This window comes from Aotus nancymaae, unplaced genomic scaffold (assembly GCF_030222135.1).
Source record: "Aotus nancymaae isolate 86718 unplaced genomic scaffold, 86718_ANA_hifiasm-v0.15.2.pri h1tg000058l, whole genome shotgun sequence".
Taxonomy (NCBI): domain Eukaryota; kingdom Metazoa; phylum Chordata; class Mammalia; order Primates; family Aotidae; genus Aotus; species Aotus nancymaae.
In genome coordinates this window covers 40217803-40231382 of record NW_026988472.1, presented here as the reverse complement: position 1 = coordinate 40231382, position 13580 = coordinate 40217803, and the positions used below count along the sequence as shown (strand labels likewise).

The 13580-nt window shown below is 41.5% G+C and overlaps 1 protein-coding gene across 1 annotated transcript in view; it reads right to left on the bottom strand.

The window, feature by feature from the left end:
• Positions 1–10682: 10682 nt before the first annotated feature.
• The window catches only part of RS1 (retinoschisin 1), a 29547-nt gene continuing 26649 nt past the window's right edge, over positions 10683–13580 (bottom strand). The window contains exon 6 of the mRNA XM_012434229.2: positions 10683–12920. Coding sequence (XP_012289652.1) covers positions 12768–12920 — 153 coding nt within the window. The 3' untranslated portion in view covers positions 10683–12767. The remainder of the gene's footprint in view (positions 12921–13580) is intronic.

Here is a 13580-nt window from a genome sequence, read left to right as displayed (position 1 = left end):
GAAGGTGTGTGCAATATGCATGTGTGGGGCCGTTGAGCTCCTTGCGGCCACAAATGCTAGTCAGGGATTTTAGAGCCACAGGAGTTCCTTAGGGATCGCCACTCCCCACAGGTCTGTGTGAGAATGGATAGAGTGTGCCATTGAGGAAGAAGAAATTCTTGCCAGTTTCTCCCCCTTACATTCCAGCTTTAGTGCAATCTCTGTTGAACTTGGGAACGCCAGGATGTGTCCTGGCACTGCAAGGGATAGGAAAGTCGTGTTGACCGATGCCCTTACTACATATTTTTTTCTGCCTAGACTAAATGTGGGGTTTATTGTAATCCAAGAGTATCCCTTTGAAGGGTTAGCAGATGAACTGTATGTCTTAAATTGTTTTCTAAACTTCCATATTTGATAGGATTTGTAACATTTATTTATAATTAATATTGTACTGTTATAATCATATCTTTTATGTTATAATGTAAAGTTATTTTGAGCTGTTTGAAACATTGTGAAGCAGTGGGACAGCTACAGTAGTTTCTATAAAAACTAAACAGTAACATTTATATATTGCATCAGGAGTATTTTATTCTATATATAAATATATATATGGTAAATATCTGTTTTATAAATATATTCATTTAAAGAAAGTATCGTTATGACACTATCTGCCATATTTTTATACATTTGTGATATGAAGTGAGTATTATACTTCTAATAAAGGGAGTTGAATCGTGGCTACATGTGACTGTAACAGTATGAACCTTGCTCAACTTTTAGGCCCCAGCAGTAGCCTCTAGACATGATCCTTGGTAGCAGACAAAATGCAGCATCTCTTTCCAAACCTGCAGGGGAGAAAGTAATTGGTCAGTGAGAATTCCAGCAGGCCTCATTTCCGTCCTCACACACTTGGCTCCTGTTTGTGTCCAGGGATATTACTTGCACACAGGGGAGAATAGATTGAGGTGTTACTCATGGATCTTTGTAGAGAGAATGTGCTCTTCCACTTAGCATTAGTGTAGAGCATAGACCAAAGATTTGCCAGTGAACATTCCTTGTTGTGAGGTCATAAGAGTACCTGTCTGCAGATCTTGCAAACCAGCTCTATTCTCCTGAATACTGTCCACTGTCCTGGAGACTCTTGGCTGATGGGGTGTGAGATATATGTGGCATTTCTATTTCTGAATGCTTTTTTTGCTATTGCTCTCTCCAGTACCATATTTAAAAGAAATATGGAGCGATTCCAGAGAGAGAAAAAATTGCTGTATCCATTTTTTTCTTCCTGGGGCTGTCCATTTATGACAAGATTTTCATGCACACCTGTTACATACACACCCCCATCAGAACAGGACCTATCTTCCCCTCATCTGATCTCTTTCAGCTCCCATGTTACTCCTGAGTATCATCAAATTTGGCCATCAAGTGTTACCCTCCCATGCCTCTGGGCCATCCTTGAGGGAAATCACCTCAGCACCATCATCTATCAGTAGTAGTAGATTTTTGGAAGTAGTCTCTTAGCAATAATACTTTTAAAGGTCCCTTCCACCCCTCAAAGAGATAACGTCTCATATTTATTACTTGTCCTCAAATTCTGAGTGTCAGCCCCTGAATCAAGTCAGCTATAATCGAAATGTGCTGTTACTGTTAACCCTCCCCCCAGATTTTGAGCATCATAGCTCTGATGATTATGAAGATTATAAAGACTAAGGTCCTAGTTTCCTTGAAGCTTAAATTGTGCATATATTGCATTTTTATATAAATACTATAATGTGTATTGATTATATAGATAGGTCATTTTAAGGTGCTTTTTATTTAATTCTAATAAGTGTAATAGGCACTAAAACGAAACTCGACTGGGTACTATTACTGAAACAATTTGACTCAAATCAATAGTTTTGCATGCTCTTTAGTTCTTTTTCTGTCTTACTTCTTTTACCAGGTCAGTGGGTAGCTCTGAATTCTGGCTTTTCCCAGGCAGCTGCTTGATGATACAGGTGAGGTGGACCATCAGCAGTTTTGCCTGGACACTAATGACTCTAAAAGGGTGTGTATTTAACTCTTCTTTTTCATATTAGATCTCTACCTTGTATTCCCCCTTGCAAACCAGAAACTATACTTTTTTCTCTGGAAAGACTTCTCACTGTGCTATGCGCTTAGGAACTGCACGGTCCTGTTGCCATGCTGTGGCATTCGAGGCTCGTTGTCACCTAGGGGCTGGTTTCCCATGTTGTCATCCTTGCTAACACTGGGATCTCAGATGTTTGCAGAACATTTCTATTCATAGTGGTTCTTCAAAGAAGGGCTAGCATATTTGCCTTCTACCTAGAGCAAAGTAAACCTAATTGCTGAAAAGTCAATACGTACTTTTTCTACCTTCCCAGATTTGAGCCAGAAAATACCTACAGATATCTACAAATGTTTTCAACCAGTGTTTTCGAGGTAGCTCTTTAATCCTCTTCTCAGTTTTTGTCTGTTCTGACTTTTCATCCAATAAGCTATAAGTGAACTACAATCTGCATTTCTAGCATGCAATTCTCTTCCTGCTCACGGAGGGGGATGATAAAGTTTTCTCGCCGACCTTATGGGCCCTCTCTTAGCTTTTAACTGTTGTTTTCCCCTTTTGTTGATGAAGAATTATTGACATCACAAAGATTGCCATCCGTGATAGAAAGGACTTGATTTAAAGTCAGAATATTTTGCTATTTCTTTAGGAAGGGGAATTTATGACATCCATGTCCTATTATTGGCCCTAACTTCCTAAAGAAGAAAAAGGGTGAATGAAAGCTTATGTTACTTTTATGAAAGTATCACTGATTTCCTTTGGAAAAGAAACTCTGCTTCACTGTTTTTCTACCTTTATTTCTCTGCCGTCCTCGTTTTTCTTCTCTAAAAGTTCTAAATAAACTTTAACTGAACCTTGTTTGGTCTTGCTCTAAAATTTAACCTCTTTCTAGAGCCTAAGACCGAAAGGGAGTGCTTCATGCTGAGGGGCTCAAGTGAGCTGACTCTACAGCAGTGGTTCTCAACTAGGGGCAGATTTGCCCCCGAGGACATATTTGGCAATGTCTGGGGGCATTGGGTTGTCACAGCTAGGGGTGATGGTATGCTACTGGCATCTAGTGAGTAGAGGCCAGGGGTGCTGCTAAACATCCTGCCATGCCCAGGACAGCCCCCCAAACAAACAGTGGTCCAGCCCCAAGCACCACTAGTGCTGAGGTTGAGAAACCCTGCCATACACCATCCAAGCCCACCAGTCTTGCAGAGCTTGGCTCTGCCCTTGTTCTGTCCAGGCTGCAGTACTGCTAGTATGAATTCTTCAATATCACATTCTCTTAAGAGTCTTCTACCACTGTTCCTGAATCCTTGGAATCCTGTTGTTCGTTTCCATTGTCTTGGGCCTGCTAAAAGGTGCATACTTTGGGAGGAGACCAGAGTTACTTTATAGGTGTTGGAGAACTTAAATTCTAGGTTAGCATCCTTAGAAAATCTTTCATAGAGCCACGAGGCTTATATTTAGAAGCAAGCAACAGCCTGGCAGATTGGCATGATTTTTACCAACTGCTCAAAGGCATCCATGGCTTTTAGCTGTGTCTCCCAAAAGAAAATGTCTTTGTTTTTTATTCAAGTCATTTAATAGCTCTTTACATATATTAGCATATGGCAGACCAATTAGAAGCAAAAAAGTCCGTATTGGTGGTTGTGATGTGGCTGTTATAGAAGTATTTGTGCTGTATGCTTTGGTTAAATCTGTTTTAAAACATGCTTTAAGATTCACCTTACGCAGTTGTACTTTAATTCTAAGCTCAGAGCTATGCTGGTCAGTCTCTAGTCATGCCGTGTATTATAAAGTATGTTGTGGTTGTAGAGTTAGCCAGTTTAGCATGTTCCTAATCTGAAAATTAGTGGACTATACTAGGAAATGCTATCCCATTTTCCCTTTCCAGCCCCTCTTAGTTAAGATCATAGTATCCTCACTTCTTAAACTAGTCTTTAGAGTAAATAAGGAAAAAAGCCATTTATTTTCTTCTAGCCATGTATTATTGAGAATGACTCATAGTGTACAACTTTTTTTCAAAGGCCAGAGGATTACTTTTCAAGTGTGTAGAAAGATCTGTCCATTTCTGTTCACCTAGGACCTGGCGGTGACTGAACTCTTTCAGCAAGGGCAGTGGCTCAGTGTGATTCAGTGCTGGAGCTCGGCTGGGACTCAGTAAATCTGCACGTTCTCTGCTGGTCAGAACATATTTCCTGGAGAACATTGCTTTTCTGCCTAGAAGTTCGTTACCTCCTGCATGATAGTGGGATATTGAGCTCTGTGTGGGTTCTAAGATCCACGGACTCATACTTTTGTGAACTTGGAATGCGGTAGGATACACTGAACCAAGTCAGAAAATAGTGAGATATTTCCTTGCCTCCTTCAGTTCATCACTAAGAAAGTGTGTAGGCAGAGAAAACTTATTTATAGTTTAAAAAAACCACAATTCTGGGTTTTTTTTTTTTTTTTGAAAGGGGACATAGTACAAAGGTACAAAAAAAAAAAGATGGTACAAAGGTTTTAAGTGTCCTCTCACGAATTCCCAGGGCCAGAATCTCACAAGAAAGTCCTCTCAGACTTAAAAGCCTGGCTTACAAAAATAACCAGAAACCAAACTTGTAAGCAGTTACGATTTCTTCCTTTTGCTTCTTGACCAACTGGGATACAGAATATCTTGAGGTCTGGTTCAGCCGATGAAAAATTCTGTCTCAGAAACGATGAGTAAGAAACCATGCAAGAAAATGAAATCCCTCATCTATCTGCATACACGTGATGTGGGAGAAGTGGGGTGGCTAGGAAACTCTGAGCCCGCTGCCCCCTTTGATTCTATCTTTTATTTGTGAATTGAATGTACTATACAAGTGGTAGGCTTTCGTGTGAGCCAGTTACTACATGAATCTTCATTTCCCACGGTGGTTTGTTCATTCATCAGTGTTAGGCTTGGTCTTGGCTCCACTTTCTCCTCTCCGGGCACTGACCCCACCTTTCCGTGTATTTACTGTAGGCTATTAAATATGATCATGACCTGCCTTGCATTTTCATTCATCCACTGTTTACTCCCAAATTTAAGGGAAGTTTGTCTCATTTTGCCAGAAAAAAAATTGTAATAGTTGGCACGCTGGATTTGTAGGGCCAGGAAAACTGCAGCCGTGAAACTAGTTTCACTTCCAAGGCCCTTCATTTCCCACAAGGTTAAGCTCTCGAAACCCCATTTGATCCTTGGGTCCTATTTTGATCCTCCTTTGGAATCTGAAAATCGGTCTCCATGTTGTATGCAGATTAGAAGTTGCCTTGTTCGTTACTCTTCCAACACAGAGTATCAGGGAGAAAGAGGCCTTATCTGTTCCTCCATCCCCTCTGTTTTGACAGACTGCTAAGAATTCCTCAGGACTTCTTTGGTTGGGGATTTTACTTTCCTAAAAGTCTGATCTGATTTCTTTCAGGCGTAGACAAGCTTGTCCTAGTCCTCTGCTTCAGGTCTAATCAGAAGAAACCCAGGAATAGAAAAGGTAGATGCCTTGACTTTTGTCCCTGTTGTGGGGACTAAAGTGTTTATTGCCAGAATTGTCAAAAGCTCCAGTTTGAACTCCGTAGAGTTTCACGGAAAAACAAAACAAAAAGATGCTTATCCTCCCGGAGAATGTGTAAGTTCTCCAGCACGGCTTAGGTTTTCCAAAATGGAAAGCAAAGCTTGCAGAGAACCTGCTTTCTTTAGAGATACACAATTGATTCTGGCCCTCAGTCTGTTTCCCTCCCCTTGTTTACTCTTCGGTCACCGATGGAGTCAGGCTAGAGGGGTAATACGGTGATTAAAAGAAGTAAATTCTCACTATAAACTTGGATTGATTAACAAAAACAAACCAAACAAAATCATTGCCCCAAATTTCTATCTCCAAGAATTGCTTTGTGCCATTTTGAATTCAGGTAGTTATTCTGTATATACTTAGCTAACTAACTATTCAGAGCTTCTCAGTCTCTTGTAAGCTTGAAGGTGGTATCTTGGAAGACACAGGGCAGGGTGACATTGAGACCCTGTTCATTCTTAAAAATAGGGATAAGCCACAATGATGTGACATCTAGTATGTGGTAGATGAAGATTCATTGGAAATTCTTAATTGCACAGACTTTATAATCCATTATATAAAGTGTAATTCCATACTTTTTACTGTGGCAAGGGTGTGATGTGATTGTTAATCTTTTTAATTTTTGAATCCAAAATGAATTTAAAGTGTTGAATACTTAAATCCTCACAAGTGAATTATGAACCATTTGTAAGGTGTTTCTATAACTCTTTGTATCATGTGTTGGTACATCTTATCAAGTTTTTTCTGGCATGTAATTCCATTCTAAACTTATGTAAAATTTCTATTGTTGCTGTAAATATTACACAAATATCTACTCTGTGATAACCTTCATTATCAGCATGAAATGGTTAATTTTTACTGAGCACAATGTATTTTTGAATGGATCTTCCCAAATGTCTTTAATAAAATGCAGATTTTGCACTGACTGATGTGACTGCCAGGCCGTCCCAATCTTGAGCACTGTGGTCCTTCGGGCTTAACTGCGAACAGCTCCATTTTAGTTCCTTCTTGGGAAGAAAGAATGCATTCGAATTCAAATGAGGGATGATGGGCCTTTGAGGTTGTAATCAGTTTAAGAGACAGAAATTAATGTAAAACAAGGCAAATCCTGTAACTTAATGATGTTGATCTTTGTTTTCCTATTTATAAAGCTTTTTTCCCCTTATGGCATTTTGAAAACTTTGGTTTCTTTTATACTTGAGTGTTGTCACCCTTGCACGTCGCTAGATACTCATGTGGTAGTTTGAGGAGGATGGGAAGAGAGGCCGATCTTGTGCTAGGTGCTATGGAGAAAGCAAAGATGGACAGTGTAATAAGGGTTTTTTCATTCTAGAGGAGAAGTGGGCAAGCTTTTTCTTTAAAAGGCCAGATGATGAATATTGGGGGCTCTGTGGCCCATCAGGTTCCTGTCACCACTACTCAGCTCTGCCTTTGTAGTGCAGAAGCTGCATGGATGATGTAAATCAGCGAGTGTGGCTGTGGTCCCATAAAACTTTACGTATAGACACAGGCCATAGTTTACTAACTCCTGTGTTAGGCCCTCAGTTTCATCATTTAGGGTAAGACCAACCAAGTACACGTTCAATCAGGAGAGAAAGAACTTAAATTTTGTGCTAACATATATAAAATATTCTCCAATTTTCTTTGTCTTTCTAAACAAAGGGTAGAAGCTAAAAGTCATTGCTTTCCGTTCTTAAAAGTACTGTGTCAATCAGTTCTTCACTCTGTCTCCTTAAGTGACATGGAAACTTATGGCCTGTGCTTTAAACTATACACTTAACAAGACTGAATCAAAGTATTTGGTGCTTATACTTTTTAATGTTCATAGCACTTACTATGGCCAGGCACAATGCCCAAGTGTTTTGCTTTTATTTATTTATTTTTTTTTTTTCACAACAACGCAGTGAAACAGGTACTATTATTATCCCCTTTTTGTAAATGAGGAAACAGATTTCCATACTTGATATTAACTTGCCCAAGGTCACCCAGTTTGGAAGTGGCAAGGCCAGGGTTTGAAGCCGAATATGTTCATTGTAAAGCCCATATACCCTTAAAAGTCACTGCACCTCCATGTATGGAAACTGACATGGAGCATAACAGTGGTCATGGTCAGTATTGTTTCTCTTTAGTAATTCAGGCTTATTCAAGTGACTCCACGGTTCAAATTTCAAAAACAGTTTCCAACACAGAGTATATTAAGAACTTTGCCTAAAGTTTACTCTAGGTGCAGAAATAAAGACAACTTAGTCAAGTGAAGGAAGGGTAACAGAAATGGCTATCTACACTGATGGAATAATTGTGCTAATTAGAGCAGGCAATAAGTCCCCACGATGTATAACATATTCTTTTCTAAAAGCTCACAACAATTTCTGTGCCAGCTTTCATCCCCTTTCCTTACAGATGGTAATTGATGTGATTTGAGAATAGAACATTTCATTGAAAGAAGTCACTGGAGGTCATCTGGGGATGTGGTTTAGAAAGCCCAGGATCAAGCCAGGTGCGGTGGCTCATGTCTGTAATCCCAGCACTGTGGTAGGCTGAGGTGGGCAGATCACCTGAAGTCAGAAGTTTGAGACCAGCCTGGCCAACATGGAGAAACCCTGTCTGTACTAAAAATACAAAAATTAGCCGGGCATGGTGGCGCATGCCTGTAATCCCAGCTACTCAGGAGGCTAAGGCAGGAGAGTCACTTGAACCCAAAAGGCAGAGGTTCCAGTGAGTCGAGATCACACCACTACACTCCAGCCTGGGTGACAGAGTGAGATGCCATCTCAAAAATCAATAAATAAAATTTTTTTTAAAAAGCCCAGGATCTAGAGTCAGGTTGCTGGGTGGAGTCCTGGCTCCATTTCCTACATCTCATGTGACTCAGTTTTCTTATCTTTAAATGGAGGTAATCACAGTACCTACCTCAGTGTTGTTGTGAAGATTTAATGAGATAATAACCTGCAGCAGAGCACTTGACAGAGCTACTATAACATGATTGCTATTATAAAACATTATTGCTAGTATTTCTACCCCAATTGGCAGTTTCAGGAAATTGAGAAGGAATATCACTGAATCTTGAATGCCAGTTAAACAGAGCTTAGTAGGTCGCCACAAAGCCCCTTAGATGCACGTATCCTATTTGCTCTTCATATCAGCCCTGTAAGGTTGGGCTTAAGAATGACCCGGCATGGAACTACTCTTGGGACCACAGGGGAAGTGACAGCCCTTGTAAGCTTTTGTCAGTAGGCCTTTGCAACCAAGCCCCAAGTGGACAGAAAGGCAGGCTTCTGTGAGCATCCGTTTCGAGGGTCACTTAGGGGTGCAATCTTCTGGGCTCTGAGAATGGATTCATAGCAGTGCCTCTATCTGGAAATACCTTTGCTTTGTCCAAGTAACCTCCTCCCACACTGAGTACCCGAATCAGCTCAGATTTTTTTTCTTAATATTGGCAACACTTAATGCTACTTTTTTGTTCATAACATTTCATTTAATTATTTAAAAATCTGCAAATGTTGTGTATATTTTACCGCAATTAAACAAAAAATCTCCTCCAGTGTAGACCGCGCTCCAGCATTTATAAAAATAAAAGTAAACCTGTTAAAATAAGAGTGAGTTTTTCCTATGTTACGTATAATTTCTAATTTGAAAGTATCCCCCACAAAAGAAATGACACTGAAGCATAGTTTGTGTGTTTGACAGCAAGATTCTGTTAGGCTTCAGATTTCCCTCAATAAAAGTTTTAGTTTTTATACATTCTGTCATGAATTGAATGAAGTAAATAATGTGCTGTTGTAAGCAAATTACCTGCAGATAAATGTCTTATGAATCGTATATCTTATTGTTTATTAAATGCTGAAGTATTGAGTGGTTTCCAATGTGAAATCCCAGCTGGCTTCTTTGCAATGATGAACAAGTTAGTTGTAATTCATATGGAAATTTAAGGAACCCAGAATAGCCAAAACAATCCTGAAGACCGAAGTTGGAGGACTCACATGCCCCAATTTCAATACTACAAAGCTACAGTAATGAATAAAGTGAGGTAATAGAATTTGGAGTCCAGAAATAAACCCTCTCACAATTACGGTCAATTGGTTTTTGACAAGGGTGCCAAGATCATTCAATGGGGGAAAGAATAGTCTTTTCAGCAAATGGTGGTGGGACAACTGGATATCCACATGCAAAAGAAGGAGGTCGGACTCCTATTTCACACCATATACAAAAATGAACTCAAAATGGACCAAAGATCTAAATGTAAGAAGTAGAACTATAAAACTCATAGAAGAAAACACAGGGTTAAATCTTCATGACCTTGAATTTGGCAGTGGTTTCTCAGATATGACACCAAAAGCACAAGCAAAGAGAAAAACAAATTGGACTTCATCAAATGTTTAAAAATTTGTGCCTCAGAGGACTCTATCAAGAGGATTAAAAAAAAATCCACAGAATGGGAGAAAATATTTGCCAGTCATATCCAAAAAGGGAATTATACCTAGAACATACAAAGAATTCTTAAACTCAGTAAGTTGTAAGCCGATTTAAAATGGGCAGAGGATCTGAATAGACGTTTCTCCAAAGATGTGCAAATGGCCAGTAACCACATGAAAAGATGCTCAACATCATTAGTCACTAGGGAAATACCAATCAAAACCACAGTGAGATGCAACTTCACACGTACTAGGATGGGTATAATCAAAGATGGACAGTAACAAGCGTTGCTGAGGACGTAGAGAAAGTAGAAGCCTCATACATTGCTGGTGAAAACGTAAAATAATGCAGCCACTTGGGATGATAGTTCCTCCAAAGATTAAATGAGAGTGACCGTGTGTTCCAGCAATTTTACTCCTAGGTCTATACCCAAAATAAATGAAAACACACATCCACACAAAAACTTATACACAGATGTTCATAGCAGCATTGTTCATAATAGCTAAAGAGTGGAAACCCAAATATCCGTCAGTGGCTGAATGGATAAATAACAATGTGGTCTTGACATGATACTGAATAATGATGTTCAGCAATAAGGAGTGACGTAATGATACACATGTTACAACGTGGATGACCTTTAAGACACTGTGCTAAGTGAAAGAAGCCAGTCACGAAATCCCACATACTATATTTCATTTATGGAAAACGTCCAGAATGGGCCAATCTATAGAGACAGTAGATTTGTGGTTACAGAGGGCTTGGGGTGGCTGATGGGTTGGGGAGTGATGGCTGATGGGTGCAGGATTTCTCTGGGGTGATAAATTCTCTAAAATTGATCTAGTGATAATGGTTCCACAACTCTGAATATACCAAAAGTCATCAAATTGTACACTTTAAATGGATACAAATTGTATGTGAACTTAAATTTCAATAAAGCCATTACAAAAGTTTCCAACATGAACAATTATTTGGAGAACATTTTTCCCTGCCTCAGTTTCCTCCTTTCCTTTTTTCCTGAACTGCACTCTCTTGACTCCTGTGTTTGATGTGCCGGTTATGGAAGTCCTTAACTCTTAGGATACTGCCATTTTGTCTGACAGTCCATGTCGTGACCAAAGTTGATTCACCTTTCCAAATAAGGGTCTCTGTTCAGGCATTTCTGTCCAAAATAGATTTTTTCCTGTGTCCTAAAGCCAGGGATAGGATTTTCCCCTGACACCCTGTGTGATATGTTTATATTTGACAGAAGATTGGGCAGGGAAAAGCGTTTTCCGAAGTTCAAGCATACAGCATGGGGACTAGAATGATGCTAGGTTGCATATGAAGTAATTGAGCCCCCAAAACATCAAGGAGGATATCTGGGGCTTTTAGAAGGCTGCCTGTTCACAGGGAAGGTGAATGTGTCGTCCAGGACTGTGTTAGCGCGAGTCTAGTCACTTGCCTTGGCATTTGAAAACGAGAAGTAACTCGGAAATGAGCTGCTAGCAAAGGCTACCCTGTGTCTAGGGCCAGGACAGTCTTTGGAGCAGCCTCATTCTCCCATTCCACCACCTCCTCTCCATATACCTCTCCTGCCCCTCCCCGGTGTTTAACAGCCTCTCCCAGGGAGGGGCCTGGAAACTCAGGCTGGGCTCTAAGTGGCCAATGAGGCCTCTCAATCTAAGGCTCCGCCTCCAGGAAGCAAAGGTGAGGTCCACTGCTTCCCAGAGAGCTTTTCAGGAGCAGGCGCAGTTTGCCTGTTGCAAGGCAGAAGGTAGAGGGCGAGAAGCTTTCAGGGAAAAAGCCACGTGGTCCTTTTTATGATGTGAGTCCTTCCCACTTCCTACTAAGCCTGTAGTGATCTAATGGGCCTCTGAGTAGCCAGTGGTAGCTCCTGGGCCGGCTGTTCTCGAAATATGTTTAGTTTGCTGGGAAATGCTAGCCCTAGGTAAAGGGCAGTTGTGCTGCGTTATGGTCATTTGGGGTCCCTACATATACTTAGATGTGCAGCCTGTGCTGTGTGATCACCTAAATGGGGACCACAGACACGGGGAATTTGCAGGAATGGATTGCAGAATGGAGCTGTGTGTATAGGGAGCTCTGGACCCTCCCTGATCCCTGGGTTGGTCGGGGGTGGAAGCCCAGACCACCTTGAAGGTAAGAACTGCGAGCAGAGGGACCTCCCCTACCTTGAGCTTTTGGTCATTTGTAATGTACAGCCTCTCAGGGCACCGGGACTCTCACCCACCGCACTTATCCCTGCCACCCAGTCACCCTGGAGACCCTCAGCTGCCTCCCCAGGGCTGTGAAGTCCTCTTTGGCGATGATTTAGTGGAAACTTAACTAGGAGGAACTGCTCCCTTCTGCGTTCGAAGCCAGGTTTTAGGAAACTGTTTTTGTCTTGAATGTGGTAAAGCAAAGGACTTTTCAAATTATCGGGGCTGCTTTGTGTTCTCCTGAGACTTCATAGTGTCACTGAGACAAAGAAATGAGCAGCAAATTACCCCTGCTACTTAGGCTTCTGTAAGAAAACTGGTTTCGGGGACATTTTCTTTGTTCTGACTTTCTCTGGCCCTGAGTGGGGAATAAGTTCATTTTTATTTCATTGAAATCAGAAAACTCTATCTTAAAGAAAAAAGCAACATTCTCTACCCCGTACTGCAGTTAAAATTCCTTTGTGAAATATAGCCCTGTCCACCCTGGTGGTGTGTCAGGGGTCTCCTACGGGCCCGCTGTGTGCTGGTCACCCCCAGGCAGGCGCCAAGCCGAGGTGAGCGTCAGGCACACTTGCTGACACACTCCAGCAGCTCCATCCGGATGGCAATGCGGACATGCCAGCCCAGTGGGATGAGGCGGATGAAGCGGGAGATGATGGGGGGCCGCAGCAGGTTCTGAACTGTGGAGGTGCGGTCCGAGTTACCATAGAAGACCTAGAGAGATGGAGGAAATCCTGTCACCGTCACATCAGAAGAGGGAAAAGGAAGAATGATTCCTTTCAGGAGCTAGCCCCAGCTTTTAACTGTGGAAGGATTAGAAAGTGGTTAAAGCACAGAGAGTTTGCAGGTGCCCCCTAAAATCCAACCTTGAGTGATTGTCATCACACCTCCATGCTCAGGACATCTGGAACTGCACCATCCCATAGGGTGGCCACTAGCCAATATGTGTTTACATTTAAATTCATTAAAATTAGATAAAAATTCAGTTCTGGCCAGGTGTGGTGGCTCACACCTGTAATCCCAGCACTTTGGGAGGCCGAGGCGGGTGGATCATCTGAGGTCAGGAGTTCAAGACAGCCTGACCAAAATGGAGAAACCCTATCTCTACTAAAAATACAAAATTAGCTGGGCGTGGTGGCGCATGCCTGTAATCCCAGCTACTCAGGAGGCTGAGGCAGGAGACTCGCTTGAACCTGGGAGTTGGAGGTTGCAGTGAGCCAAGATCGCACCACTGCACTCCAGCCTGGGCAATAAAAGCAAGACTCCATCTCGAAAAAAAAAAAATTCAGTACCTTAGTCATATTAGCCACATTTCAAGTGGCCAATAGCTACATGTGACCAGTGGCCACCATATTGGACAGTACAGATGTGAAC